Source organism: Manis pentadactyla, chromosome 8 (assembly GCF_030020395.1).
Source record: "Manis pentadactyla isolate mManPen7 chromosome 8, mManPen7.hap1, whole genome shotgun sequence".
Taxonomy (NCBI): domain Eukaryota; kingdom Metazoa; phylum Chordata; class Mammalia; order Pholidota; family Manidae; genus Manis; species Manis pentadactyla.
Genome location: NC_080026.1, coordinates 108,081,781 through 108,108,605, shown reverse-complemented (window position 1 = coordinate 108,108,605; position 26,825 = coordinate 108,081,781). Strand labels below are relative to the sequence as shown.

The following is a 26,825-nucleotide window of genomic DNA, read 5'->3' as shown; positions in this document are numbered from 1 at the left end:
GGGTTTTGAGGCTGTAGGGCTGCAGCCAGTGAGCCCCTGATCTGTGGAGTCAGTCTCGGGATGCTCTGGAGCGGGTGGGCTGGGAGAGTGGTGAGTTCTGACCCAGAGTGGTTCGGACTGCTTCCCATGTGCTAGAAGAACTGGGCGTGGCGTCGGCACCAGGGGTTACTGTCTGGCAGGAATGGCTGGAGAGGGGGTGCTGTCCTGTCCCTTGGTACCTCCTGCGGTGTGGGAAGACCAGGGGGCCACGAGGAATCTTTAGGTCTCTCTCTTAGTCTGTCGGGCTGCTGTGACAAAAGATTACAGATCGTGTGGCTTCAAAATCAGAAATTCATTTTCTCACAGGTCTGGAGACTAGAAATCTGAGATGACGGAGCCGTCAGGCTGCTGTGTGCTGAGGCCTCGCCTCCTGGCCACCTTCTCACTGTGCCCTCACGTGGCCCTTCCTCAGTGTGCGCAGAGTTCTCCGTGTCTCTTACTCATCTTATGAGGACAGCAGTCCTATCAGATTAGGGCCCCATCCTCATGACCTCATTTGACTTTAGGTACCTCCCTAAAGGCCCTGTCTTCAAGTACAGTCATATTAGGGGTTAAGGCTTCAACACATGAATTTTTGGGGGGACCTAATTCAGTCTATAACAATCTCTACAGTTCTTCCAACCTGTGCCCCAGAAAGACTTCCCAGCAAGCCCACCAGTCCTCCCACCTTGAGAGGGTAGATGAGTGGGGGCAGTGAGGACAGAAGAAATTCCCCTGGGCTGCCTGACAGAGGCGATATGGGAGGTGGTGAGCATGGAGCCATCCGTGGTACCTCCATTGTTAGGCCTGGCAGGGCTGAGGGGCAAGGGGAAGGGGTAGATCCTGCTCTGCTGATCTTGGGGTTGCAGAAGCAGCCTGCTGTGTGCATTCTAAGGGATGCGATATCAGACAATTAGAGTCCCCCAACTCACTACCCCTAGGGCAGTGCAAAGGCCCTCAGTTCTTTGAAGCTCTGTCTGTGGAGGAGCTGGGGACCTTGTGGTCTATCCTCTCAGGGGTCACAGCTGTCAATCACTGGGCAGGAATCTCCGCTGCTCCAGAACCCACTGGCCTCTGACTACTTCCTAGCCTCTAGGAATCCCTTCTGAGTCTGGGGAAGCCCTCTATGCCTCCTGCATTCCCTGGCCTCTCCCCAGGCCTCCAGCAGCAATTCCTCAGCAGCACAGGCTTTTGGCAACAAAACAGAGGAAGAGAAGTGTGTAGTGGTAGCTTCTGCCCCCTGCCCTGCTCTAACCTCTTCTGAGGTCCACACAGGAGCACACAGACACCAGCTTGAGAGCTGAGAGGGGAAATCGTAGGGAGAAACACATACTTGATGATGTCAAAATGCAAAAAGCAATCTGTTGGTGAAAAGTGCCTCTTTTCAGCCTCTAGCTCTGGGTTTCAGGGCACGTTGGTAGTGAGGGATGCAGAGTCCCATGGAGCCAGGTGGTTTCACTTGGCAGCAGATGGAGCCAAGCGGAGCAGGGGTGCAGGCAGAGGGGGTGTCGTCTGCCAACTGTGGGTGTGTTTGCTGCATGTGTGGGCTTTGCCCAGTTGGCACAGCTCCCTGCCCCCTGCTGCTGGCCCATCCCCTTGCTCTGGCTCTTGGACATGAGCCTCTGGGCCCAAGGAGGGCACGTGTGCCTGCTGCCCAGAGCTGGCCCCTGCTGCCTGCTGCCTCTGGCATGGTGACCTGGTGCTCTGCGCCCTGCCACTATGGCAGCAGCTTCAGAGGGGTCAGCATGAGGTGGGGACCGGAAGCACATTTTCCTATCAGGGCTGGGTGTGCTGAGGAGCCCCTATGAGGAAGCTGTGGGGGATTTTGTCAGCTCAGGGCAGGGCAGGAACTGTATGTGTTCTGGGCACTCCCGCGTGCCAGCTGTATCTAGGAATCGTTGTCCAACATCCCGTGACTGTCCTTGTCTCTGCTTCCCCAGGCAGCTGATGGAGAACCAGATTGGAGTGGTGGAACGGGGGGCTTTTGACGACATGAAGGAGCTGGAGCGGCTGTGAGTATCTGTGGGTGCAGGCTCAGGAGGGCAGGCGGTGCTGGTGCTGTGGGGATCTGAGCAGGCTGGGCTGGGGGCAAGGGGGTGCAGGTTGAGGACTGTGTGCCCAGCCTGCCTCCTGCCTGCTGATGGGAGCCAGTGGCACCTGTGGCCCTGGAAGTGGTCACAGTGTCATTGTGAGATGACAGCGAAGAGAAAGTTGGACAATTTCCTCACCCCCACATTCCAAATGTAGCTATCTTTGTCCCTGAAAAATACTTTATGGCAAAAAAATCCATGCAGTCTAGAGAAAGTGAAGTTCCTTCCTGTAATGTCATATCGCAGGCATAACCAGCGCTTGTTGATGGGTGTGGCCTTAGGGGAGCATTGGTGTGCCAAGGGGACCATCAGGGAAGCTGTGTCTTGGGTGTTCAGGGCCATTGCAAACTGGAGGTGGAGACGTTTTTGATTTGCATGGTTTATTCTGTATAGGCTTCTTGAATTTGAGAGTGGGTCTTGGTCAATTTTTGCATTTCAGCTTAGCAATAGTAACCAAAAAGAAGGGATGTGGTGTGGGTAAGGTGGGGAATGGGCACTCCTGGTGACGGAGGCCACCGATCTCATTTTTGTACTTTGGTTTGGCTGTAGATGTCAAGAGTCCTAAAGTTCATACCCTTTGAACTAGAAAGTCCATTTTATTTGAAGGCGCTAATCAGAGATCTGGCTACAAATTTGTGTATCAGGCTTTAATAACGGCACATTATTTAAATACAATAAATACAGAAATTGTCATTCTGGTAGAGACATAGGTATCAAATTACATTTTTAAAGAACAATTAAGGCCATTAGAATGTGCTCACAATATGATGTTCAATGGAAGAGGCAGGAAGTGACATTTATGTAAATAAACTTTTAGCTGTATACATACAAGAGGAGGAAAATAATTGAAAAGAGTAATTCATTGCATTGAATAGTGGGATAACAGGTAACTTTAATTTTATTCTTTGTGCTTTTATTTTTTTCTTATGATAAGTTTATAATTTTAATTACAGCTACTATTGATTGTGTTACTTGTGCCAGGCACCAAGATAGGCTCTTTGTCCCATCATATCTCATTTAATCCTTAAAACAACACTGTGGTCAGTGGTATTTTACAGATGAGAAATGTAGGTGTACAGAAGTTAAGGCACTTTATCTTATTAAGTGATTAAGTGCAGAAGAGGGGATTAGAACCTGGATCACTTTGCCTCTAAAGCTTGAGCTCTTAATTACTATGACCTAATACCTCATTTTTTTCTTTTGCTTCAAAGAAAATAAGGTATGTAATAAAGGGAAAAGAATATGGCTTCTCCTTGCCTTCCTGCAGCCTGGAAGAGGGTCAAGGTGATCTTTCTCTTGCACCCCTCCTCTAGGCCTAAAACTGAGCGATAAGGAGCTGGAACCGATGGTTAGTCCCGTGCTTGTTTTCTTGAAAAGGCTCGGAACAAACTACATATGCATGACCTGGCTAGGAGGGGCTGATCTGGACCTGACCCATCCTGGGTCCGGCTCTGGTGCTGCCATGCCCTGAAGGAGGTGAGGTGGGCGGGGGTTCTAGACAGGACTGGAGTGGTCCTTGTCATGCCCACTCCTGCCACCCAAGACTGGGCAGGGCCCTCTTTTTTTTTTGAGTCACAACTTGTCACCACAGACTTTGTCCCTTCTGTTCTTTTCCAGTTCTTTCTTCTGGGGCGGGTCCCTGGCAGCTTCCCAGCAGGCAGTTGTTCTTGGGGTATGTGGCTGCTTGGCCTTGGGTAGCCAGCACCCTCTCCTCTGACTTGTTGGGGACCAGTGGTGTGTCAGTTAATCATAAAAGTTGGTTAAAAGCGGGGGAGTTGTAAACATTACATATACTCTAAACATTTCATTTAAGTTGAAACATAAATGTGCATTTATTTACCTCCCCTCCTTTTTTTTTTGCCAAGACCTTTCCTTTTAGTATGAGATGCCGTATTGTTTTCCTCATGTAAACCACACACATATACTTTGCTTTTGCTTTTTGGTTTTGTTTTCTTTAAGGTGGAAGAGATTTTGTAAAGACCCTTGGAAGAGATCTGGGTGGAGAATTCTGAATTTCTTTTATGATCACTCCCTGTTTTTTACTTAATTCAAGAAACCCTTTAATTAGCAGCTTTCCTTTGATTGACTCTTTCCAAAGCATTCTTAGTTTTCCTAGGCATGACTCTCTCCTTTCACACTGGTATTTCATGTATTTATATAATAGTTAATTACAGTATATGATTGCAATTTTCAGTGCCTCTGGCACAAACAGGGTTGGGAAGAGACATAACTGGTTCTAGGAAGCAGTTATAGACTTGAGTGCAGAGGCAGAGGTGTGCGGCCCTGCTGGCTGTGAGGATCGGCATGCCCCGGGCACCGGTCGGTCTGAGGGGGTGGGGTGCTCAGTCACCCTGAGCTGACTAAGTGGGGGTCCACGTAATGTGGGGGCAGTGAGGATGGGGAGCCAGGGAAAGGCACTCTTCAGAACCTGCCTCCACCACTAGGCAGTGACTCGGGTGAGTCACTTACCTCTGGGCATCCAAGATCTCCTGACTGTCAAACAGACAACTCAGCAGAGTCAACGAACATGTCCTGATCACCTGTTAAGAGCCAAGCCACGTGGCAAGATAGTGGTGGTAAAACCTTTTCCTCAGGGTTGTTGCGAGGAGGAGGCAAGAGGGTACATACATGGACGTAAGTCCTTGTAGTCGTACTCAAGAGGAAGGAAAGAACCTTTTCATTCTGTTTTCCTTCCGATGGTGAGGTAATGCCAGTACAACATTTACCCTGGTGCCTGACACATAGTGGGGGGCTCATGAGGATCAGTAGCTGCAACTGATACTGTTATTCTTGGCTACTTGCTGGTCCCTCACCATCCTGGGCCCCTCCTTTGGTGTCCTTCAATTTCCCACTTTAAACTGGTTATAGAATCCCTTTTCCTCTTAAGTGTTTTTCAGAAATTGAAGCCAGAAAAATGAGAAAGTCTTAGGGGAAAACAAAACAACAAAACCCAATGATTACCAGCAGTATAAATATAGGACTAATTTATTGAATTAGGTTGAGGAACTTGGAACGATCTGATGTCTACTCCTGTTGCTTTAAGGATTATATTGGTGGTCCCTTTTTTCCCAAGGCAGCCATGTGTTTCCCTAGGAGCCTGCCCTTTAGAGTAAACTGCTCCCAGCTGGTCTAAAGTTGCAGCTCTAATTGTCGGTACCAAGCTGGAAAGTGGTACCTTTCTCCCATATCAGATGGAGGATGACCTCCTAGGAAGTAACCCCAGACCGGTTACTGCTGGCCACGTAGAATTACATTTGTTTCTCTCTCCCAGCAAAAGAAAGCTTTTGTCGAGTTGGTTTATCCTTGTGTAGAACTGTTACAGGAGATAGATGTGTGAAAGTCATACTGCTCTAGACTGGCGGGCAGGGCTGCGTTTCACACTCGTGCTTCTACAACCTTGGTGCGCACACAGACCACTTGGGGATTTTGCTGAAAGGCAGATTCCTACTCAGGTCTAGGGTAGAGCCTGGGATAGTGCAGCCCTTCCCAGCTCCCAGGCGGTGCTCCTGCAGCTGGTCCATGGACCACAGTGTGAGTACGAAGGCTCCCTACATCATAGGTGTCATACCTCCTCACGGGCTGGAGTCCTGCTCACCAGTGTCTGAGAATTAGTTGCCTCAGATGGCAAGAAGAGTCTGGTTAGACCTTGCTGCCTTTCCAGGACAAGTCCAGGTTTGTCCTGCATTATGTCTTCTTGTTGGGCCATAGTCCAATATTCTAGAAGTAGACTTCCCACTCCTGCTTGTGTTTATAATACAGGAAAGTCTGTCCACAAATAGTGGAATTAGAAGTGATGGACTTTCAGGATTTGTTGTTTTGTTTTCCCCTAAGACTTTCTCATTTTTCTGGCTTCAATTTCTGAAAAACACTTAAGAGGAAAAGGGATTCTATAACCAGTTTAAAGTGGGAAATTGAAGGACACCAAAGGAGGGGCCCAGGATGGTGAGGGACCAGCAAGCAGCCAAGAATAACAGTATCAGGATTCAGTTATTAAAAATAAAGGGGTTGTTCTCTAATGTTTGATGTGGAAAGGCATCCCATCCTCCCATCCACAAACTGTTGAGTGAGACAAATGCAGGTGGCCAAATACTTTCTCTTCTGTTATTTGAGGATTAAAAAATAATTAAGCATGCCTTGTTGTAAATAATAAAAAAATTTGATAAAGCTATTTTCATTTTGAAAAAAGTCCTGAAGCAAACAATAAAAAAAGTTGTCACTGAGCCAAATGTGGATGAAAGATTGAAGAATCAGACTGAGTGGCCCATCCTACTTCATTAGGGTATCTCTCACATTTCAAGTACAGTCAGATATCCAACTCACAGACTAATATTTGAATCAGTGCTTTATAAGTTATAAGGAGTCTTGCAAATGTAAAGTGGTGATGCGGCCTGGAGGAAAGAATGGGAGGAAAGACGTTCTGTTTATTGACTGCCCGCAACATGTCAGGTCATTGGTGAGGGGCTTTCGCAGATATTGTTCTGTGCTGCATGGTGAACTTCCCACTTTATAGATGTAGAAAATGAAGCCTAGAGAAGGTGATTTCCCTGGGGTTACACAGTGACCCTGTTAGGTAGGATTTGAACCCTGGGCTTGCTCCCTCTGAATCCAGTGCTTTCTGAAAAGTCTTTGGATCTCCTGGACATCAAGGCGATTTCCAACTCTTCCTCTCTTCTCTTTTTAGGCGACTGAACCGGAACCAGCTGCACATGTTACCAGAACTGCTGTTCCAGAATAACCAGGCTCTGTCCAGGCTGTGAGTGAAGCTCTGTGGCCAGAAAGCTCTTTCTGTGGTCTTGTTCCTCATCCTGGGGGTGGGGCAGTGTTTGGTCTTTCCCGTGACCATGACCTTCACGCTTCTCTTGGGTCAGGAATGCTCAGGGCATCAAAGGCCAGGCCCTTTCGTAGGGAGGAGCTGTGCGGGCATTTCTCCATGGCAGGCACTTGACAGGATCCGCAGTTACCCCATTCCATGTGCCACCCCTGACAGGGTGGGTTCGAAGGTGTTCTGGGGTGGGCATGCTTCACAACTGTGATGCCAGATTTTACAGGGAGGGCCATTCTTATACAGCTCTCACTGCCTTTGGTAACCTGCCTTGGGTCAAATATTGATTCATTCGACTGAGCTCTTCTTGGGGCTATTTCTGTTTTCAGCCTGGAATAATGAGGTCTGTAAGCTTATTAGCCATGGTGTAAAGTCATTCTTTTATTTGATGTAAATGTAGTTCTTTCAAGTTTAAAGGGTAATGGCTAATTCTGCTGCTCTATGATTTGCTAAATGTGGCTATAGCTGTTCTAGTGTATATTTATTTGGGGGATCTTGGGTCGGACAGGACCTTGGAGATTATCTAAGGAATCTCTTCTGTAGCTCCTTAGCACGGGGTCCTCAGTCTTGGCTGGCTACCTCTAGTGCTGGGGGGTTCACCACCTTCCCCAGAAACCAGTTTGCATTACTAGACAGATCTGCGTATTAGAACCATTGTCTTAACTTTGAGTCCTAAATCTGCCTTCTAACACTTCATGTTTTTCCTAGCTTTGCTCTCTGCAAACAACCATGCACTCTTAGATTTTTGAAGGACTGTCAGGATTTTGAGTTTTGAGTTGGGGGGTTTTGAGTCTTCTTAGTTATTGTCATTGACAACCTGGAAAACCATTGGCTGAGACCTTCCGCATGCCCAGAAAAGCTCTGTGTGAGGCAGTGGGGCTGCTGGTTCTTCCCTGAAGAAGCTTGTAGACAGCTTCCCACGGAGGCAGAGGCAGAGGCAGTGAGGGACGCAGGTGCGCTGGGGCGGGGGTGGCTGGTGGGAGGGGCTCCCCCGGCTGCCCGAGCGCTGAGGGGCGTGGCTGGGTGCCTCGGGTCCGGAGCTTGGTCTTTTTTCCTCTGATTAAACACAGCAGTTCTTTCTGTCATGATTTCCAGACCTCTTGATTAGCCCAGTGGCCTCCAGGCAGCTCCTGAATCATTGCTCCTGCCTTCAAGTTTTTGTCTTCAAGACAGAACTCAGATTTTCAGTCTGGTCACTTCTTGTTTCTCCCTTCTCCTGTCCGGAGGGCTCTCCCCAGTGACGCTCAGTGATGACCCCTTCTTCTGGTCTTTGCACCCTTGGGCTCAAGCTGGGCCTGCTCCTTCAGTCCCCCTGTAACTCATAGGTTGGCCCTTCTGTTCAGTGCCAGGCATGCATAGTGGTTGCTTTACTTTTTTTTACCTGAAGACCCTTCCCAGCAGTGCACCCACCCTACCCTCTCTTCACCTGTGGGCCTACACTGGCCCTCGAGGCCCAAGCTGTTACTGGCCACACACAGGCAGCCGGCCTTGACCCCAGCAGCTCCTGTGGTCTCTGCTCTGTCTGTTCTGGCACACGGCTCTCAAAGCGGTTCTCACAGCTCTGCCATTCTGCAGAAATTCATTCTGAACATCTTTGCTCTTGGTCTCCTTCTGTCTGTTTTTTCCCCAAGCCCACTTGGCCTGTCAAGCTTGGCCTTCACTGTCCCGGAGTTCTGTGTGCCTGCCTAGGTTCCCTTCTCGGTCGGCCGCCATCCAGGGTTCAGAGCACGCGGACAGCGGGCAGTTGCCATCAAACTCTGGGGCACCTGATTTACTCCCCCTCATTAATTTTTTTAAACAAAAAATTTTTAAATTTCAGCTTTATTGAGGTGTAATTGACAAAACTGAAAGATGAAGTGTACACTGTGATGATTTGATATGTATGTACATTGCAAAATCTATTAATATTATATTTAGTTTATTAACATATCTGCACCTCACATATTTACCTTTTTTTTTCGGTGAGAACATTTAGAGTCTATTCTCTTAGCAAATTTCAGTTATGTAAGATGGTATTTTCACCTATAGTCATCATGTTATACATTAGATTCTCCAACCTTATTCATTTTATGGCTGAAAGTGTGCACCCTGTTACCAACCTCTCCCTATTTCCCCCATCCTCCAGCCAGTGGTTACTACTTTTCTACTCTCCGTTTCTATGAGTTTGAGTTTTTTTTTTTAAGATTTCATATATAAGTGATACTATACAGTATTTGTTTTCCTCTGCCTGGCTTATTTCATTTAGCATAGTCCCTCAGGGTCCATCCATGTTGTCACAAATGACAACATTTCCTTTTTCATGGCCAAATAATATTCCATTGTATGTATGTACACACTGCATCTTCTTTGTCCATTTATCCATTGATGGACACTTAGGTTGTTTCCATCCCTTATTTATTTAAAAATATCCATGATCCTCTCATGTGAATCTAAATCCACAAAACTCCAGCCTTTTGCTTGAGATTACCTCCAGCCCTATTTACCTTTTGAGGGACTGACAACTCTCAAGCCTTCCACCAGCACCTGGGCTGCAAGGGAGAGGCCAGTGCTGTAGACATCTCTCTCCCTCCAGTACTTGAGTCTATCCTTCATCAGGGGCACTGGTGCCCTGCATGTCCCTAGATCCTCCTGAAAACAGTGACACTGTATGGCCAATGTGGCTGCCTTCTTGGCCTGTGTCTGGAGAGCTCGGGTCCCTGGCAGAATGGGAGGTAGCCTGCAGGGGTGGGAAACCAAAGGGCAGATGGTCCTGGGCTTCTGGTGGTCTAACTTCCCAGAGCCTGTTTTCCTGCCTAGACTGGTGGGCTATGAAAAGTCTGAGCTGAGATTGTGCCCATAAAGCAACCGGGAGCAGAGCAGGTGTGCAGCGGGTGTTTGCTGTGTCCTGGCCAAGGTGAGTGAGTGAAGGGCCCTGCAGTGGCGCTGGTTCCTGCGCACAGGCTCGCCTGACACCTCTGACACCATGAGCAGGTGCTTCTCCTGTTTTGGCTGCTGTCAGAAGTAAAGAAGGAAGTCAAGGTTGGAAAGGTGAAGCCAACTCTTCAGAGTCAGTTCTGAAGCCCCCAGGCTCCCCACCCAGGGCTCTTCATGGCTTCATATTTTAGGAAAATCCCTGGAGAAAAAGATTTCTATGCTTTCATGAATATTAAATAACCAATTTCATAGTCAAAGGCTGGCACAAGGGACTCCATTCAAGGAGTGGAAAAACCATCAAAGAGGATGGGAGTCTGCCTGACACCTGCTCTTGGTGCCCTATGGGGCGAGAGCCAGGGAGGCAGTGGCCTCCAGAAACAGGGTGGATATTCCCACCCTGGCAGCCCGGGGCTGGCCGCCTTGGGGAGGGGTCCGGTCAGCAGCCACAGAGGGACTTCCAGAGGAAGGGCCCTCCTGACTGCAGGCTTGGTGGAAATTTTCCATGATCTAGAGCCAGCGCCTTTCCCAGAAACACGTACTGCCTTTTCTTTCCAGGCACCGGGTGCCTGACTCTTGGCAAGAGATGTTCCTTATGCAGGAGCAGAGCTGGACCTGGATGAAGGGAGACTATTTTCTTCAGCTCTCCTCTTGATATTTCCTAAGCATACCTGTAAGGACAGGTGTGCAAGCTGGCAGGCTTTTGGGTCAGACTCCTGTTCAGTGCCCCCACTTGGGTGAACGCAGGACTTGAGTTCATGACTGGGGCCAGTACAGCCTGGTGCCCCCCCAGTTCAGGCCATCTCAAAAAGTGCACATTCTGGGAGAAATGATTAAACAGACACTTTCATTGATCTGATTGTTTGGTCCTGGTGTCTGGGCTCATTGAAGTTTTCACCTTGGCTATGGTTATAGGGAAGGACAGGAGCAAACGCTTGAAGATTCATTTGCTAATATTCTTTGCTCCACCTCCACCTCCAGTCTAGTGACCTGCATCTGGCATTCCAAACATCTCTGTTAGCTGTCCCAAGTGGTCTGGCTGAGAAGCACTCAGGCATTCTTGGTTTCAGAAACAGAAACCCCGGCTGACTGGTGATGGTAAGGGTGGGCTGGGATATTATAAGGGTACAGCCAGCAGACTCACAGCTCCCCAGGACAGGAAGTCAGGTATATCTGGGACCACGACTGAGATACAAAGGGTGTTTCTAGTTCTTTCTGAATATCTGCCTTGTTGTCCTGCTTCTCCCTGCAAACCAGTCCCAGGCTTATGGGCAACATCTTCATCTACCATAACTTTGGGTAGCACAGTGTGATTCCCGTCCTGCTTCCTATGACAGTGGAGCTTAGATCCCTGTGTCTCAGGTCCTGCCCACTTCCAGATTTCTGGGGAAAGACCGTGATTGGCCCAGCTTAGCTCAGGTAATCATCCTGGGTCTAGGAGCTGTGTTGGGGGCCTGTGGGGTCACCTGGTGCAGTCAAGTTATGGGGTCCACTCCTCCTCCAGGAGGTGGAAGCGTCACATTCCTGTAGGAGGCAGGGTAAGAGGGGAGGCCTGCCTGGCGGTTCTGGTCTCCTGCCTGTTGACCTTCCTGCTGCTTCAAGGGATCTGTTACTAATCCTTTCCACCTGGAGCAAATCATGGCCTTCCAACAGAGGCCGTTATGCTAAATCAGCGTGAACACGAGTTTGAGACCACACATGGCGGCTAAGGTGCTATTACAAAGTGAGCCAGGTGTGAGGTCCACATTGAGGTTGATTTTGTCTGTGTAGCTTCCAGGTGTTAAAGTCCTGTGTCTGGTTATTTTTCATTAATATTTCCCCTGGTGTTGGGTTAGTCTGTCCATTTCTTTCCCTATGTGGGACCTGTGAGCCAGAGAGGTGATTTGCCTTGGAGCACAAAATGATTTGGTGATAAGGTTGGAATTAGACACCAAGCCTAAAAAAAACAAAGTGATCTTACACCTTAACCTAGAACTCTCTACCTGAAGGAAATATTAAACTGAAGCACAAACATGTTCATTGCAGCATTATTTAGAATATTGAAATACAGGCTACTGAAAAGAATGTAGAAATAACCAAAATGTCCAGCACTGGAGGAACAGTTAAGTAAATTACAGAATATCTACTTGATGGAAGATTTATATTGTCATCCAAAGTAGACTTTATGAGAGATGTAAAGTAATGTAGATAAAGGTTTTTGATATCAAAAGCCAGGGTGCAAATTGTATTGACAATATGATTGCTAAATAAATCACTCTAACAAAAGCACAGAAAAGTGACAGCAAAATGCCAGCAGGAGTCGTCTTTGGGTGACTTTTTTTTTTTTTCCTATGTTTCCCAGATACTCTATAAGACGCATGTATTATTTTTTTGGTAGGAAACCTCCCAGTTTTATAAATGGTAAAAAAAAGACGTTTGTAGTCCGAGTTAAAGTGAGTGTTAGATGTATGATTTGGGGCACTTCCTTTAACCTCGCTGAGCCCTGTTTACCCTTCTAGATAACATCTACCTCAGAGGCTGTTGCAAGGATTAAAGAGATCTGTAACTGCTCTCATGTCGGTTGTAAATGTAGTGACCCACAGTAGGTTCTCAGGGAATGTTAGGTGAATCCACATGGGAATTGTTTTAGAGGCAGCAGCACAGTCCTCAAGCAGGCTGTGCCCGTTAGCATTTGTCCATTGTCGGTGTTGGTCCCCCTCCCCCTGGGGTGATTAAGCCTCACCTCTCTTGGCTCGGAACCATCCCCTTGCTTTGCAGGGATCCCCCCAACAGGGTGTTTATTTTTCATGAGAGGCCCAGCTGCACCAGTGGAGGCAGCTAAGGGACCATGGAGGGCAGCTGGCCTGCTGGCCAGCAGAGGGGTCCTGTAGGCAGCAGCTGGAGTGTGACTTTGGGACACTCATTGCACAGGCTCAGGAGTTGACAAAGGGAATCTGCCTTTTGTATCCTTGGGTCACTTTGTCTTGCCAATGGGTTTCAGCCCTGGGCAAATTCACTATGGATTCAATGTGACCAAAGAAATAACAGTAGAACATTCTTGGGATGAAAGGGTTATTTCCACAGTGGCAGGTCAATCACTAAAATCCTGTTCACTCAGAGCAAGTCTGCATGCAGCAAGCTGGTCTCTGCCTCTGGGCCTCTCTGCCCGCCCAGCCGTCCTAGTCTCTGTCCTCAGTGCTGCCACCACTCCAGCCTCTGCTCTCCTGCAGCCTTGCAGCTGGTGCCACCATGTTGCCCAGAGCACTGGGGGGAGCTCTTTAAATACAGTCAGTAACAACATATTGCCCACATGTGTGTAGTGAGCGAGCCAACCAGGGCCAGGTGAGAATCCTGGCCATGGGAACCTTCATTTTATCCACAAATTTCCTCAGCAAAAGTAGCTGATGCTGCCCCAGAACTGTCCCTTAGTGCCCTGAAGTTGCCTGTGTGTTCTCTGCTTCCTTGGGAATGCCCTCATTGAGGGTGGGCCTGGAGGTCCTGCCCAGCAGCCCCCAACTCTCTAGAAAAGAGCACCCACCCACCCCCTGTCCTGCGATGTCCTCTCACTACCTGTCTCCCAGGGTGTTATGAAACGTCTCAGGAACCCAAGTCATTATGGTCAGTAATGGTTAGAATGAACGGAAGGTTTTTCTATGCCAGGCTCATGCTGAACAACCCACGAACATAATCTGATTTCATCATCAGAACATCTGTGTGAGATCAGCATTTCCCCCTTTTACAGATGAATAAATGAGAGGGTTTGTGATATGCCCAAGGGACTGAGCCAAAATTGAACCCTGGTCTTTCTGATGCTAAAGCTCATGCTTCCATATCATCCATCCATCCTCTACCCACCACCCATCCACCTCCTACACCATCTACCTACTCATCTACCCGTCTAGCTACCCATCTATCAGCTACCCACCACCCCTCCAGTCTTCCATGCATCTGCACTCCACTTACCCATCTACCGACCCATCAGTCAACCCACCCATCTGCCCTTTGATCCCTGCATTCCTTACCAATCCTTCCATCCTCCATCTCCTCCCACCCAACACCTTCCCACCCCCTTCCATCTGCCTATCCATTCACTCTTCCACTCCTTTATCCACCAACAACCCCCATCCAGCCCCCACCCATTCACCTTCCACTTACCCATCTATCAACCCACCTATAAACCTACCCATGTCCCCAACTATTCCCTAGCCCCTCACCCAACGCCCGCCCTTTGCCCTCCCCAATCCCCTCCCTGCTTCCATCTGCCTACCCATCCAGTCACCCACCCAGTCATCCTACAGTTACCGAGGGTCTCCCACGGGCCAGGCATGGTTCTAAGTGCTGAGAACACTTGGCATGATGGTACAGAAAAGACAGACAGGTTAGGGGCAGTCTTTCCAGGAGATGAGGGCTTATCGTTAGTGTCCTTTGAAAGCTGTCTGCCATCCTCTGATCAGCAGCTGGTTGGAGCTGAGGGGGCAGATGCTTCACTGGCTTGACTTGCATCTCCTGCTGGGGCAGTTAAACTATGGTGACAGCTTGCCTGGATTTGGGGTTAGCTTCATCACCTGACAGCCAGTCACCAGGGGATGTGGAGATGTTGTTTCATGGATGCACACGGAGGTCAGACGTGTTTGAGTCTGACCGCTCCTTTTATAGCAGCAAAAGCCCATCCTCACCTGTGTGCAGGTGTGGAGCTCAGTGTCTGCACCCAGTGCCTCTCTCCTCCCAGACCCCGCTGCCTTGCAATCCCTCCTTTTGCTGGTTGCATTCCCTTCCTCATCCAGAAGACACTTCTGGAAACATAGTTCCTTTGGGCTTCTTTTTTGGTCTTGAAACCACTATGTGTCCTGACAAGATCAACCTTTTGTGTCTCTGCTGGACCTAGAAGGGGTGGGGGTGGGTGATTAAGGGCAGCCCAGGGCATTTTTTTCCCCTTATTTATATCCCTGCTGTAAGGACCAGGATAACTCATTAACAGGACCCTGGTGGCTGGAGAGGTGTGGACATAATATTCTGCAGGAGCCCTGTTGAAGAGTGCCTGACCCTGCTGACCCTGTCTTGAGCTGGGTTTAATTAAACTGTCAGTACTGGTCAGAAGAACAAAGCCTCCCTTCCAGTCCTGGTTCCCAGCCCCCATCAGAGGCAGGAGGGCATTCTCTGCTGAAATGAAGAGCTGTTAAAAATGGATCTGTCTTGCCTTTGAGGGAAATTACCCGAAGCAGGAAGGTGACCGCGCTATTATGACATGTCCACTCCAGGCAGCGATCTGTGGAGCTGAGCCAGCCATGCTGCCGAGGACCCTGGTGCATGAGGAATGGGTCTCCTGTGGCTGCCCCTCTCCAAGACAGGGCAGGGCCTCCTGCTTGCCAGAACTATTGCCCTCCCTCCCTAAACTTCTCTTTACCCAGGATTAGATTTGACCTTGAAACTCTTCAAAATTTATTTTGGGGAATACCTAGATCCTGTACATCTCATATCAGGTGACTTGCTGACATCTCAGACAACAAGCATCAGAACTGAGACTTGAATCCAGGTCCCTCTAACCCCAGACCCAAGCATCTACCTCTAAGCTATCAGTCCTCAAAGGTATATGCATGTTGTCTGCGGGAGTTTATTAAAATGCAGATTCCCAGGGCACTACCATCAGAGATCCTGAGTTTGTAGGTGTGGGAGGGCCAGAGGATCTGCACTGTCCTCAAACCCCTCTTCACCTGGCTCACACTCCAAGAAGCCTGCACCAGGTGTGCCTGATGAGTCTTGGGGCAGAGCCACTGTTTGCCTCTGCGCAGCCCCGTTCTGGCGCCAGAGCCCCACTAACACAGACCCTCCCAAGAGCAGATGCTTCTCCTCCCACAGCCACACAGAACAATTTGGGGATTATGAGTTATAATTATGGAACATTCTGGATTCTCAGAGTGCTTTCCAATCATCAAATCTGTGCCTGCTGTCAAGGCTGTCGGGAAAAAGGCAAGCATCCCACGGGGCCGGCTGGGAGCCTCTGCGGATGGGGGCAGCCAGCCCGAGATTGACATCCTGAGCAGTCGGGCTGATGCGCCCAGCATGGATTGATGTCCTAAACACAGCGCCGGCCCCTGGCTCTGACCCCCACCTGCCTCAGAACCCGCAGGCCTTCCCAGGGGCAGATGGCTAAGGGAATCTGGGGCCTGGAGGCGGGCTGGTGGGGAGAGCCATCAATGGGTGCCCACCCACCTCCGCCACCCTGGGGGAGAATGCCCAGCAAAAGCAGAGCACCCTACCAGGAACGTTTTACAGGGGCTCAAAGGAATGAAGTCTCCCACCCTGTCCTACAGCACAAAACTTGGCAGGGAGCAAACTGAATTCATAAGCATAGAAAAAGCTCTGAATGGATAGGAGTGCTCGAAGGAGAGGGCTGCTCTGAATAACTTTTAGGTGAGTGGAGACTTTTAAAAAAACTTCAGAGATTGTATGAATAATTTTACTATGGTATCCAGCATTTGGAAAATAGAGAAAAGCAAAGAAAGATAAGAGAGAAGGGTTTCATTTTTTTCGATTAAATAAGGCATTTAAAAATGCTTGAGCTATCACGTATTTTTTAAACATAAAACTTAATACCAAAGCTACATGTAGCTGTTATAACAATAATTACCATTTGTTAAGCACTTATGCCAACACTTCATGTGCATTTTCTTATTTTAACTGTGACAGTAATATGCAAGTATTATCCCCATGGGGCACTTGGGTATTATCCCCATGGGTGATAGGCAGAGGGGCCACAGAGGTGTCTTGAGGAGCAGAATGAGCAGGGGTGAGCGCCCCATCCTTCCTCAGCCATCCTTTAGGGCCCCCTCCCCGCCTCTGCTCTCCATACCTGACACCTGAACAGGGACAGGTGGGCCCATATCTCCCCCTTGGCTTGCCTGAAATGCCCCTCAGCTCCTCACTCCTCAGGCAGAAATGATTGTTGCTTCTCTAAGGCCTTTTTATCCTTCATAACTTTTTATTTTTGGTGGCAAAATACACATAACCTAATAGTTATCATTTTAACCATTTGTAAGTGTACAATTCAGTGTACAATTAGTTACATCCACAATGTTGGGGAACCTACCACCATTATCATGCCCCAAACTTTCTCATCATCCCCAACAGAAACTCTGTACCCATTAAACAATAGCTCATTTCTGCCTCTCCACCCAGCCCTGGGAACCTCTATTCTACTTTCTGTCTCTGACTCTGCTTATTCTAAGTGCTTCATGTAAGTGGAATCCTACAGGTTTTGCCTTTCTCGGGTTGTTAATCTCACTTAGCCGGTGTTTCCAAGGTCCGCCCGTGTTGCAGCACATGTCAAAGTCTCATTCATTTTCATGACTGAGTTAGTCCGCTGTGTAGGTGCCACACATCTTGCTCGTCACTTGGCTGTTAGCGGACCCTGGGCTGCTCTGCCTCTAAGCAGTTGCTCAGACCTCCACCGGGACCCTCACAGTGTTCCTTATAACCCTTTCCCCCACTTCTTCTGCTAGGCTGGCAGGACCCAGGCCTACCCATCCTTGTTTCCCCAGCACGCTGTGCCTTTCTGGTGGCAGACATTGTCCTGAAAGCTGTGGAAGGAGAGTAAACAGCTTCTGCTCTTCATATAGGGCTCACTTGTTCCTCCCTCCCTTTTCTGATTTTTGGGCCCTGGCTTTGTGGACTCATTACTTGCCAGCTGATTCCTGTTTTACTTGACCTGTGATTGGTCTTGACTTGTGGCCCAGACATGTGAAGCCAATTTCTAAGGCATAGTGATGGTTCATAGGGTAGGTGAAATCTACTGGGGCGGGTTAGATGGAGTGTCCGGAGAAGCGGGCAAGGGTACCCCTCTGCCTGCCAAGGGGTGTGGAGCCCACTCACAGGGTGCCCCTGCTTCCTGGGAGGCTAGAGAGCTCGAGCTGGGGGTGAAGGGGGCAGGGAATTTCTAGCTGTTGGAGATGGACGCGAGTCGGCAAGAGGCTGCTGTAGGTGTGGCGCTCACTCGCACACAGCGCGGTGGACTCCGTCTTTGATTAGGATGTGCCAGGGCCCTGCAGCTCCTAGCCAGACCCTCCCTTCAGCTGAGCACTGCGGCCCAGGTAGTCCTGCTTTCTACATGGGGTCCCCAGCCAGGTGTCTGCAGGCCCCGAGAGGTTCAAAGGAGAAACCACGGGGCTCCTCAAGCTGTTCACGGTGTGTGCACTGAGGCCAGATGTGCTGCTCAATAGATTTTCTCTAATTTTTGGATGGAATCCTATATCAGTTTGGGATGCAACGTTTACTGATGCTAATGAGAAGACTGGACTGGCAGTTGGTTAATTCACTCTTAACTAAAAATAAAAATATAAGAAGATACATTATTAAGATATTTTAAAGTTCCAGCTCTTTGAAATGTTAGGTTTGGGTGGTATGGTCGAGGAGGTGTCCAAAGGCCTCCTTTGGGTGAGGTGGCTGGGAAGCACTGCCCTGTACGCTCGGACCTGTTCCCGCACCTCCCCATCCCTGTGCCACAGAGCAAGGAGCCCGTGTGGTCAGTCTGGCTTCGGCCCCAGTGGTAATGTGGACCCTCTTGGCAGAAGCTCGATCTTTGACTGGACAGCTCTGGGTGTCCTGCTGTTGAGGGGCCTGTTGCTGTGGGGTGGATGAAGGAGCAGAGAGGAGCTGATAAACCCATCCCCAAGTCCTTCCCACATCTCTGGCTCTTTTCCTTAATTCTGTGGGGTCCAGACCTTTGTTGAGGCAAAGCAGGCCTCTATCTGGCCAGTTGCCCGTGCTGATCAGTGGTCCGGCCTGAGCGGCCCCTTGTGCAGATCTGGATAAGAGAAATGGACTCTGGCTGGGGAGTGAGGGGTCGGGCTTCTCAGGTCAGATTAGGGCCTGGCCAGAGCCTGTTGAGGGGGGCACTAGCCTGAAAGGAAGTGCTTATCTTTTAGGAAAAATAAGCAGCATAAAAATATGACTGTGCCTCCCTAGACCACTTAACTTTGCAAAAAGCTTCTTAGCAAAATTCTTGGAGTTTGGTATATGGTATACTTTTTCACATCTTAGTGAGGCAACTTGAGATTGGCTAATGCTCATTGACTCTCCCGAGCTGATAAAGGATATGTACCCCGTTTCCTCACACTGCCTTTCAAGGCCGTTGACTCCCTGGGTTTTCGTCATCTGGCCAGGGCTCTGGGCTGGGATGTGGGCTCAGCTGCAGGCAGGGCTCTGGGCTGGGATGTGGGCTCTTGCTGTTTGTGTTAGTCCTGTTGCTGCTGTGACAAATTACCACATACTAAATGGCTTAAATGACACAAATGTGTCATCTTACTCTTCTGGTGGTGAAAGGCCTAAAATGGGTTTCATGAGACTAAAACTGAGGCATTGGCAGAGCTGTGTTTCCCCTGGAGGCTCCGGGGGAGAATCTGTTCCTTTCCTTTCCCGGTTCTGAGGCCACCTGCATTCCTTGGCCCTTGGCTGCATCACTCTCTCCAGCTTCTACTTTGGCTGCCACATTTCCTTTTCTGGCTCTCTGGCTCTTGCTGTCTTCTTTCCCTAGTGATCATACTGGGGCCACCTGGGAAATCCAGGATAACTGCCCCATCTCAAGATTGATAATGTAATCATGTCTGTAAAGCATCTTTTATTCATAGGTTCCAGGGATTAGGATGTGGACATCTTTGGGGGCATTATTCTGTCTGCTACATTGTGTCTTCCCTTTCTCAGTGACGAGAAGTACAGCCTCACCCCTCCCTGCTGGGGTTTATGGAGTTATGTGCACACACCATCCTAGCTCCAGGAATCTACCAAAGAAGCAGGACCCTGGGCAGCTCTTCCAGCTCTACCAGGTGGTAGTTAGGCTCCTTGGCATTGAATCGTCTCCTTTCCTCCAATGATCACGCATACCGATCAGCTGTGGGACTCTGGACAAGTCACTTAAGGTCTCTGTATCTACTTATTCACCTGTAAAATGAGGGAGACTGTTGTGAGGTTTATGGGTGATTTGTACAGACCACCCAGTACAGGTGCTCTGAATACCATCATCACCCAAACGATCATCCTGGAAGAGATGGAGGGGGTGGGCACGCGTGCCACATCCAGCCACATTACTTGGATACAAAGCATAATGTGCCCCACAACTCTTCATGAGTTGCCCCAGGCTGGTTGGCTTCTCTGGCTCCCCTTTACTCACCACTAGGCTGTGGTGAGGGTCCTGATTGCCTCCTTGCTGGTCTCCTTGCCCAGAACAGGGCCAGCCCTCAGCTCCACCGCTTGCCTCTCTGTGGGGCCAGACCATATCTCTGATGGCACCGTTGCCTCAGCTCATCTGGGTTTGGCAGGCAGCTGCCTGCTGCCCAAGAGTTTTACTCATGCAGCCTCTTCTTTCTTTGGTTGTATAGTTTGAAAATGAGATAGTGACTTCATACAAATGGGAGAAGATTTTCTACAGTTTTCTCTGAAAGCATTCTCCATGAGCTGGCTATAGAGCTCTTCATTAGATTAATTTGGCATGAATGGTAACTCATTACATTTAGATTTGTGATCTAAATAGCACAAGACTGAAAGAAATAAACACCTGGATATGTGCATTACCTTTTTGATTGATTCTTGACTGTATCAATCTCTGCTAATTCTAATCTTAACTTTAATAAAGTTGAGCCTCTTAGCATCAAAAGTCCTTCCTAGAATATACAGTAAGTTTTATTACTTTGGGACTTCAGCTTATTTTGGCATCAGAAGCCCACAGGGGCAGTAGAGGTTGTCACATGTTCATAAAGGATTGGTATTGATATTCCAAAAGCTCCTCCACTTTCACCGAAGTATCTGTAGCTTGGTTCTGCTTCACTGAAATCCACGTTCCTTGTGCTTCCAGTTCTAGACTGTCCTGCCTCTTGTCAGTGATGTCTTTTAAAAAAATTGTGATTAAAAGTATATAGCATAAAATTACCATCTTATCCATTTTAAGTGTATATTTCAGCAGTGTTAAATGAATTTACATTGCTATTAAACAGATCTCTAGAACTTTTTTATCTTGAAAATCTGAAACTCTACACCCATTAAACAACTCCTTCTATCTGCCTTCCCCCAGTCCCTGGCAACCACCATTCTACCTTCCGTCTCTATGAATCTGACTACTCCAGGTACCTCATAGAAGTGGAATCATACGGTATTTGTCTTTTTGCACGGGCTTATTTCCCTTAGCATAATGTGAACAAGATCCATCCATGTTGCATAATGTGACAGTATTTCCTTTCTCTTTAAGGCTGAATTACATTCCATTGTGTGTATATGCCACATTTTGTTTATTCACTCCTGTGTTGAGGGGCATTTGGATCGTTTCTCCCTCTTGGTTATTGTTAAAAATGCTGCTGTGAGCATGGATGTAACAAATATCTCTTTGAGATCCTGCCTTTAATTCTTTTGAATGTATCCCAGAACTGGAATTATGGTATTATGTGACAGTTCTATATTTAATTTTTTGAGAAACTGCTGTACTATTTTCCATAGTGGTTGCACCATTTGGCTAGCACTTATTTACCACCATTTTATTACTATTATTATTATTGATACTTGCTGTCCTGATGGGTATGAGGTGATACGTCACTGTGGCTTGGCTTTCCACTTCTCTGATGATTAGTGATGCTGAGCATTTTCTCATATGCTTGCTGGCCATTTGTATGTCATCTTTGGAGAAATATCTATTCAAGGCCTTTGTCTATTTTTTAAATGGATTATTTAAGTTTTTTGTGGCAGAATTGTAGGAATTCTTTATATATTCTGGTTATTAATCTCTTATCAGATGTATGATTTGCAAATATTTTCTCTCATTCTGTAGGTTGCCTTTTTGTTCTGTGGATTGTGTCCTTTGATGCACAGAAGTTAAGTTTGATGTAGTCACATTTGTCTATTTTTTCTCTTGTCTGTATTTTTGGTGTCATAGCAAAGAAATCATTGCCAAGCCTAACCTCATGGAGCTTTTCGGCTATGATTTCTTCTAGGAGTTTTATAGTTTTAGGTTTTATGTTTCAATCTTTGATCCATTTAGAGTTAATTTTTACATATGATGAAAGGTAAAGGTTTGACTTCACTCTTTTGCATGTGACTATCCAGTTTTCTGAACACCAGTGTTGAAGAGACTGTCCTTTCACCGCTGGATGGTTTTGATAACCTTGTTGAAGATCATTTGACCATATAGGTGAGGGTTTATTTCTGGGCTCTCCATTCTATTACTTTTGACTGTTTGTCTCTATGTTACCACCACAGTGTTTTGATTACTGTAGCTTTATAATATGTTCTGAAATCTGGAAGTGTGAGTCCTTCAACTTTGTTCTTTTTCAAAATTGTTTTGGCCATTCGGGATCTAGTGATAGCTCTATACTTGAAAGCACAAGGGACCTGTTAGAGCAGAAAAGGGTATAGAAGTTTAGACCTTTAGATTCAAATGGGACAAAAGTCTTCTACTTTAGTCTCTGCTTAGACACACCAGTGATGGGGAGTCTACGACTTCACATGACAGCTGGTCTCATTGATGAGTAGCTCTGATCCTTAGGAATTCTCATACTAACCTTGACCTGTTTTCCCGGCATGTTAGCCCAGTGATCTCTAGTGTTGTACTCAAAGTAAGGATGTGTGTTAAGGATCAGTCCCTTAACTGGCCATTATCTTTGGCAGTTCTTCAAAGGACCATGTATGTTTCTAGGATGAATCTGTGAGACTTGTTTGTAAGAGTCCATAGGGCTGAAGCTATCTTTAAGTGACTGTGCACTGTATCGATTCTTTCCAAGTTTCAGGTCTACGCCCAGGTCTCTGTAGACCCCTATGTTCTACCCCAAATTATCCCATGTAGCTTCTATCCCAGGACCTCCTTGCCCTTCCAGCCCTGTTTGGCCCAGGCTGTTGGGTGGGCTACTTCAGAGGCTCCCTTGAGAAGCATAGAGCTATAGCTTCAGGAAGCTGGTGTGATGTAACAAACTGTGATCTTTCAGCCAAGGGGATGTTTCCCCATCTTTCTTCCAGTCATTACCATTCTGTTCTATAGTCAGGGACTCTCAGGACGGACCAGTAAGGAGGTAGGGTGGTAAAGGCCTGGAGAGATAGTGACCTGAGGGGTTCTGAGGACTTTTTCGCAGTGTGGTAGAATTGAACATTGGACTGGGAATCAGGGCACTTGTATTCTAGGTTTGGCTCTGTCCCCATCTGACTGTGACACCTTGGCAAGTCATTAACATCTCTGGACTTTGCTCTATCATTTTATTAATTAATTGGATGAATATACAGAAGGGATTCTCAGCAGATTTTTTCAGGTGGCACAAAATTGCAAAGGGATGGCCTTATACCCAAGATGACAGGTATAAGATTGAAAAAGATCTCCATGAACTAGACTGGAATCAATGAAGTGAAATTAAATACTAGCAAATATGAAGTTGGCCCTGAAAGTGCTGAGTGGGGGAGTCCTGGTTTGGCGGCACTTGTTATGAAAAGCACTTGTGACTTCACGCTGAGGATGAGCTGAGTGTGGTAGGGTGGCTGAAAGAGCAAATGTAGCCTGAGGCTGAATTAACAGAGGCAAGGTCCTCTCCCAGGGAGGGGATAAGCCTGTTCTAGTCTGTGCTGATTTGAGCACATCCAGAGAACAGTGTTCAGTACCAGGATCTGTGTTTTATTGTGGGTGGCTGTGGTGAGAGCCCTCAATATGCTCTGGAGGAGGGTGGCTAACATTGGAAGTGTCTGGAAACATTTCATATGAGACCTAGTTAAGGAGCCTGGGCTGTCTGGTATGATGAAAACAAATGTAGAGGGACTCTGAGTAATTTCTAAATCTATTTGAAGGGCTGTCATGAGGACAAGGGAGTTGATTTGCTCCATAAGCAGAACTGGGGACAGTGGGTGGAAGGTGTGGGGAAGTGGATTTGTTCTGTACAAGGCAGGCTTCTTGAAGAGCTAGCTGCCAAGGGGTGGGCTGCTCTGCTGGCTGCCTTCTCCCTGGGGGAGCTCACAGAGGGCTGAATCCGCATCTGCTGGGATGCGTGTGGAGATGCTGGGGAACCTGGGTTGATAGCCGCGGGTGCTTTCAGATGCACAGCTGTCTAACCAGGGACATGCAGAGGATTTGTGAACAGGGGAGAAGCCCGATCTGAATGGTGTTTGGGATGTAATCTGCCTGTAGACATATGAAACTGGCAGCCGGTGGGTGCCTGGAAGGCCCTTAGCCCTGTCCTTGGTGTTGGAAGCCATCCTTACAGCAAAGTGCTTCCAGCGCATTGTGTAACTGTGTATTTACCAGACCCCAGATTCTGGCCCGTGTTTTGGAGTCAAATTTGGAACAATAGAAATCAATGAATAGCTCTGAAAGTGGTGTATGATCTGTGAGAAGACATGGAACAGTCTGGTTCTGGAGGTGCTCAGAGGAGCCGCTCTCCCCGGGGGGCCCTCACCAGCCTGCTGAGCCATGACTCAGTTCCCCCTTTGAAGTCGAGGTGTTGTCTTCAGAGCCCTGGTGTCTGCACCCCTCTGCTCCTTCAACAAAGGCCCTTCTGTCGGCAGATCTCAGAGGCCAAGCAGGGAAGGGTCAGAAAAGGAAGGTATTGACTGAATACAAATAAGGAGGGGAAGTGTGTTCATGGAGGATGAGGGGCCCCAGGCAACTGGGGGGCCCGCTCGTGCTGCGCAAACAGAGTGGAGAATGCCCTTTGGCGAGTTTGTTTTACTAAAGGGTGGAGGCAGGGAGGGGGACACGAGAGAGGGAGGAAATATTTCACAGTGCTGAGTTACAGCTCAGCCCTTTGGTGGGGAGGGGCTGGCCTGAGAGCCGTGGGGTAACAAAGAGGCAGTGTGGGCTGGTGCCAGCTTGGGGAAACACATGGCAACTAATGGGCTAGTAATGGGTGGGGAGTAACCTGGGAAAGGCTGGTACAAGGAAAGCTGGTGCATAAATCCTGGTGGCATGACATCCCCTTGGCAGGGAGACAGGGGTCACTCTTTCATCCTCCCCAGAGCCAAGGCCAGAGATGCTCTCGCTCCCAGGGATGAGGCCTGGGTGAAGAATGACTGGAAGAGGAAAAGCCACGCTGGGGTTTCATCACCCCGCAGGGCCCAGGAAAAGGCAGACCTTCTCTGCAGAAACCAGAGCCCCAGGCTGATGCCAGAAATGAGTGCAAAGAAGGGAGGTCCATCGCTGCTGCCACGGCTCCCCACATAGTGGCGGGTGATGGCTGGCAGCACCCCTGGCACTTGCTTGTGAGAGGCTTTGCACTGTCAGGAATTCCTGGCCCTCTGGCAGGAGCCCAGTGGCCTGGATGCAGGGGGAGACCACCCCCAGGGCCCTCTGCTGCCACACAGAGGAGGGCCCAGGACACCAGGGCTTCCTATTCACTGGCCGCCAGAACTGCTCACCACTTCTAGGAGGAGCCTTCAGACATGTCAGCTCTCAGAGGGGCCGGTATTTATTACTTGGGGGAAGCCATTTAACAGTTTGCATTTAGAATTTTATGGCTTCCATGAGGTTCCCCGTGGAACAACCAGGGGTGTCCAGGAGTCTGGAGTAGTGACCTGTTGGTGGAGGTTTTAGTTCTGCCACAAACCAACCATTTTTGGATCACATTAATATTCTTTCCTTAGAAAACAAAACAGCAAACTGACTTTTTATCCCTTATTTGTGTGTGTGACCAGCTCTCCTTTTCTTAACCGTGAGGAAACATTTAGGAAAGAAGGGAAAGGGGGCGTCTCTGCCCTCAGGTGCATGTCTAGAGCATTAAATAGGCACCACATCTGATGGGGACACCTTGGGAGCCTGTTCACCTAGGTGCTCTGCAGTGGGCCGGAATCCTTAATACGATACCTGGTTGATATTTGCAAAGCAGCAACTGGTCTTAGGCTCCAGGGTATTTGTGGTTTCCCATGGAAAGTGTCGCTCCTGTAGGAGTCAGGAATTCTGCAGGCAGCCCCTCACTTTGCCCCCTGGCTGAAAGGCAGCCCTCTTCCTGAGTGTCACTTTCCCCAGGTCAGTGGTGGGGCCTTGGGCCCTGCTTTTCCCTCTGGATGGGCGGATTCATTCACACAACCCATTACAAGCCTGTTGTGTGCAATGATTTGTTGGTCCAGGACTATCAGCGTGAGTTAGACATGGTCTGAGGCTTGGCTGGCACGTGTACGGCTGGTTCTATGACTGCTGATTTCTTAAGGGGGTGGTGGGCATAAGCTGTGAGAATTTGATGGCTGGTTCATAGCCTGGCTTTTTCCCTCCTGATGTCTGTGAAATGAGAGAAGAAAAAAAGAATGTGAAAGAAAATGAATAGAGATGGAAAATCATATTTCACCAGGACGAATGCACATATATCAATTACACAGCTGTTCTAACATAAACGTCCCCATGCTATTCATCTTCTGTCTTAGGTACATTGAAATGTAGTCACTACAGCCGAGCGTTTGAATGTCTTATTCCTCTACAGGCAACTGGAAAAAACAAACCAGTTTCCTACAAGTCATCAACTCCATGGGTAGGAAACAAAGGACAAGAATTCATTTTCTTCAGGTCCTACAGTAAACCATGCAAACAAAGGCTGGAGCCCATTTATTGATGATTTTTAATAGCGTCTTTCACAGCCAGCTGGACATAGCAGGTGCCCTCAGTTGTTCCCAGGGGAAAGCTGTGGTCATTTGAATATTGACCACAGCCTGTAAATGGCTCTGACCCCGGGGCTCCCAGCAGGAGTGCATCCCTTGCTGATAAGCGCCACCTGTTGATGGCGGAAGTGTGTGCAGGTGTCCGTTGTGCATTTCTGAAGGTGTAGGCCACCTGGAGGCCCTGAAGTGGGGAAGCCCTTGTCCAGCTTTCGTTTGAACTTAATGTATATCCTGTGGTGCTGATGAAATAATCAGAGTTGGGGATCAGGTATAACATGGAAGTTAAGAGTTTGGACTCTGCAATCCAACTGTTCTGCTACTTAGCTATTCAACTGCCTAATTGACCTGGCAAGTTGTTTAATCTTGCTTAGACTCAGTTTTCTCATCTGGGAAAAAGGTGTAAGGCCCATCTC

General features: G+C 48.3%; 1 protein-coding gene across 1 annotated transcript in view; it reads left to right on the top strand.

Moving 5' to 3' along the window:
• Positions 1–26,825, top strand: part of SLIT1 (slit guidance ligand 1) — a 158,523-nt gene that overhangs the window by 19,568 nt on the left and 112,130 nt on the right. The window contains exons 3-4 of the mRNA XM_036886502.2: positions 1,959–2,030; positions 6,790–6,861. Of these exons, the coding sequence (XP_036742397.2) occupies positions 1,959–2,030; positions 6,790–6,861 (144 nt within the window). The remainder of the gene's footprint in view (positions 1–1,958; positions 2,031–6,789; positions 6,862–26,825) is intronic.